Source organism: Belonocnema kinseyi, chromosome 7 (assembly GCF_010883055.1).
Source record: "Belonocnema kinseyi isolate 2016_QV_RU_SX_M_011 chromosome 7, B_treatae_v1, whole genome shotgun sequence".
Taxonomy (NCBI): Eukaryota; Metazoa; Arthropoda; class Insecta; order Hymenoptera; family Cynipidae; genus Belonocnema; species Belonocnema kinseyi.
Window position 1 is genome coordinate 133,306,412 of NC_046663.1, and position 4,823 is coordinate 133,311,234.

At 32.5% G+C, this 4,823-nt stretch overlaps 1 protein-coding gene across 2 annotated transcripts in view; it reads right to left on the reverse strand.

Moving 5' to 3' along the window:
* Positions 1-1,538: 1,538 nt before the first annotated feature.
* Positions 1,539-4,823, reverse strand: part of LOC117176008 (mucolipin-3-like) — a 203,024-nt gene continuing 199,739 nt past the window's right edge. For both annotated transcript variants that reach the window (XM_033365951.1, XM_033365952.1), the window contains exon 4: positions 1,539-3,048. In XM_033365951.1, coding sequence (XP_033221842.1) covers positions 1,594-3,048 — 1,455 coding nt within the window. In that variant the 3' untranslated portion in view covers positions 1,539-1,593. The remainder of the gene's footprint in view (positions 3,049-4,823) is intronic.

Consider the following 4,823-nt stretch of genomic DNA (forward strand, 5'->3'; position numbering starts at 1 on the left):
AAGTTCTAATTTTTCGTGTTTATGACATTTTCTGCGATTCAAAATTATTTAATTTATCAACATCGCCTATTTCAAAGCTATTTTCGGTTTTCTTATTATTTAAATGAATGTTTGAAGTTGAGTGATTTCTCAGTTTGAGTGTGTGACGATAGCCTTGTCGCTTGAGAAAACCAGTGTGCGAGCAGCAGTGAATCGCGACAGATCGTTGCCCGATCTTTTCGTATCAGTAAAGTGATTAACTTAATAAAGACATTAAATCTTACATCTTACAAAAATGTCTATATAAACGAGTTAGTGATCTGTGTGGTTCTCAAAAATGGTCTTAGTCTGCCAAGTATTCTATACTTGAAACAAAACTTGATTAGTTGTTTCTAACGATTCTTCTCTATCTATTCCAGATCTGGCAAAATCAAATATTTCTAAACATAAACATTAAACAATTATGTTTCTTTGATTGAAGTTAAAGAAATTTTAGGTATAAAACTTTCAAATCAAAGGGAACAAAAGATACTGACCGATTTCAAACACCTTTTTTTTTACTTTTTTTCGGATGTCAACCCACACATTTTTTTCGCTCAGTTCGAGTAATTCAACTAATTTAATAATTTTCACTCCGCCCTAATCTATAATGTATCGAATCTTGTTAAGAAAGTTAAGCCGGAATCAGGATAAGTAAAATACATTAAAATCAAAAATAGTTCTGGAATTTCGTACATCGTCCATTGTGGCAGGGGCACACCGTGTGTGTGTGTGTGTTCATGGCCTTTCAATTTTTAAACAAAATTATTCACATTGTTTACATGAGAAATACTTATTTGTTATTATCGCAATATGACACATTGATTGACCTTATGATGGTCTCTCTGATTTTCTGAAAATAAGATTTTCGATATAATGTAATTTTTTACAAGTTTTTCATTCACATTTTTTGTATCTGGTGTCATTTAGCTCAAAAATTTCATCAATCGTTTTTTCAATAGAGTTTTTAAAGATTCAAAGAAAAACTATGAGTCTTATCAAAAAATGGATATTTTGAACATTGAAATATTAACTAGAATTTCAAAAATATTATGCATATTTAAATAAAAATGTAAGAATAGTGCTTTGTAATACAAATTGGAAGGAGCATTCGTTCGATAAATATAAGAAATGTAAAATTTTAAATCATAAAATAATAAATAGAATTTAAAATTTTAAAGCGGAAGCAAACATGACGTTATAAAGACCTACAAATATTTGAAACACTTTTGACTTCCGGTTTGTAAATGGGTAAAAGACTTCCATTATCGTTATAATACTTCGTCTTACGAGATGTGCTTAGATTTTTTTTCCAAATAATAACGGTTATGAAGGTTAATACTTACTAGATCTGGAACTAGAAATGGAAGGTGATTACATCATTGATAAAACAAGTTTGATTAAAGTAAGATATATTAAATATAAATCGAATGCGATTGGAGACTACTGTGACTTCCAGTGTTAAACAATCTGCGAAATTAATCATAAGAGTTTTGTAAAAATAAAGGTAAAAACACAAATTTAGACTTTTAGAGCACTTAACAGCCTTTTAGTGCATCTGAATTTTTTATTTTGTCAAATACAAATAGCACCACCGCATAATTGATCTGGTTTGTTAGGAGTTGTACTGGTAGATATTAGAGGGCTGTACGGCCTTTTTTGACAACATAACAACTTATCAAGTAATTCTCCAAATTTACTACTTTCAGGTTCTTCGTTGTACATATCCCTTGAGGCTTCTTCTGTATAAACTGCAATGAAAGTCTGTAAATCATTCTTTGGAAATCCATCCCGATAGTAGACCTTAATCGTGTCGTATGCATCCATAATTACAGAAATAAATAAACTGAGAACGACATAAATATACAATGAAATAAATGAGTACAGATAAATTCGTGAATACCACCAAAGCATTGGTGATTTGAATGATGACATAGAAAACGTCGCGAACATATCATCACCATTTATTAAAGCAAATAAGCATTCTGAGGTTGTAGCAAGTGATCTAAATTTCATATGATATGGTCCCAAAATTAACCATCCACAAAATGTAAATCCCGCATAAATTAAAATAGCACAAATTAAAAACCGAGCCACTTTAGGTGCAGCTTTTTTCAATGTCAAAATAACAACATTATAGGTTTTAAAAAAACCTAAATATCTTAGAACTCCAAACCAAACTAATAAGTTTCCAGTTCCAAGAAATATGCTACATACGTTCCAATGATCGTTTCCAAAATGTTTCCTTTCAATCTGTTCTTTAACTGCAGAACCAACTATTATTAAAAGATCATTAACAATTATCATAATGTACCATAGATTTAGAAACTCAAGCTTCCCATCTAGACTTAAGGCTTTCCCATATGTTTTTTTAAAGAAGGCCATAGTTTCATATTTAAGAAGTTGCGCTCTATATATTGCTCTTGAACATAATACCAGCGAAAAAGTACATATAAGAATGACAAACAAATTGAGTAACGTTCTTAGGGCTGATTCGATTTGGCTATTAGAAAAATAATGCGTATTTCCTTTACACAACAATCTTCTGGGTTCTGTATCCAGAGAAAGCAGCATTTGACCGTCGAAGTCACTGTTATCAAAATTAATTTTGATTTTAAATAAATAACAATCGGGTGGAGTTATAGGCCCGGCAGCTTTCAAATTAACAGTTTTAATAGAAAACATTAGTTCTGCCGTAATTAAAGATGAAAAGTTAACCCTTACATTTTGCTCCATTAAAAATTTAATGGATGAAAACTTCTTCAAGTATTTGTGCGTTATATTTACACAAACTTCTTCTATTTCCTTATCAAATATATAACTTTCGTTAAAACCAAATATAATGCCTTTTTTGTAATTGTGCAAACACAGGCTCACAGGCGCTCTGGTATTATCCTCTGAAATATAAGAGTACGATCCAACGGCGTTGGCTAAATTATAATAACCATCCAAAGCATAATCTATGCTTTTATAAAATTCATCTTTTTTATAAAGAGCCAAGGGACCTGCAGCTGGTGGATATGCTGGAACCTTAAACAAATAAAGTTTATTTTCATAATTATTATCATATATGGAATTGATACATCAATTTTGTGATTACTTTGAACAAATTTTAATTTTGTTTTCCAATTCAAGCAGGGGATGAAACTTACGAAAACTGGCACGTTGTCGACGATTGATGCGGATTGAGGAATATATTGGATCATCAAAAAGTATCAGACCCTCCCCCCCCCCCTATCAGCGAAAATATGCGTTTTCGTGAGAAATGTTTCAGACAAAAGTTTCAGGGTTTTGGACGAGTATCTGAATGGTGGCCTTTAAACTGACCTTGGCGTTCACCTTCAAGGTTATTACAAGGTCAACTTTTATTTTAAAAAAATAAAAGTTCCGCTGGATCAGAGTTGCGAATAAAGAAGTTTAGCAAATGGATTTAAAACTTCCTTCAAATATGGAGTGCACTCGCGTCAATCGGTTCCGGAATTCTGAGCTTCAGGAAATAAACGTGCGACAATCGAGTCCAGAGAGCTCAAAGAAAAATTTCTGAAAGAATTTTTGTTTAGCTTTTGTTTAACTTTGTTGCATGCTTCAGGCCTTTTCAGCATATGACCGCAGATGAACAGCTGTATCCTTGGAAACGCTGTTGCCTACTACTTCAGTTTATGCCTGGTAAGCCAGATAAATATGGCATCTAATACTGGCTTCTGTGTGATTCCAAATACATCTGTACCATAAACGGGTTTCCCGACATTGAAAAGGATGCAAGTCGGTTTGTTGAGACCATAATAACAATGACGATCCCATATATGTCATTTAGGACCTACACGGTAGTTCAAGAGGTAGGGTCAACCATTTTTCATAGAGCGCCTGGGCTATTAAAAATGTACCTGAAGTACGTTATAAAACGAAATATAGTCCTTAGTGCACTATAAATTATAAATACACGGAAAATACGTTCACGATTCGTAGAAAAATGTGTTCTCGAGAATTCACAAACTTTTAATTGACATCGTTTTATAGTTTTATTAGATATTATCATTAATGTTTCTCTACCGGAACTTTTCAGTTGAAAAAAGAATGAAACATTTTTTATTATTTAAGACTTACAGTTTTTTGTTCAACACTAAAAAACTCTAGTTTTTTTAACCAATGTTTTAAAATTCTTTACGTATTTATTTTCTTGGTCATTCATCATAATAGATACAGCAGGTTTAAAAAAAAAAATGCTTCATTCTAATGGCTCCACTCATGTCGATAAAATGTACTTTACAGTAATAACGAGTCTGGCCACAGTGCGATCACCACCAACTCAATAAACGGCAGTAAATGACTTGCACGTTCAGACTTTAATTAATTCCAGTCGCTACCCAGCAAGAAAATCTCTCCCGAAGAAGGTCGCGAATATACTGTACCGTAAAAATTGCAGTTTTGTCTTCAGACAAAATACGCGTCGAACATTGCTTCTATAACCAATCGAAATGCTGTTACTGTAAGTGATCAAAATAGATCCACCAAGGCTGTGTTTGGTGATATTGCACATAGAAACTCTCTTGTATAAATTATATTTCAAAATTTCAAAATTCAAGATGGCGAATCTAAAATGGCAACTATTCAAGACAAAAATTGCGTATTTTGTCAATAGGTACGTAACTTTCTGTACGGCAGTTTTCGGGGTCGCTGATTACTATTCTGACGTCATATTATTAAGGAGGGAATCCTGCGTAACAGGCTGAAAATGAGAGATTTTTGGCGATTTTTTGGGGATGAAAATAATAAAGATACTTTCCAAAATTTTGTGGTTTATTAAG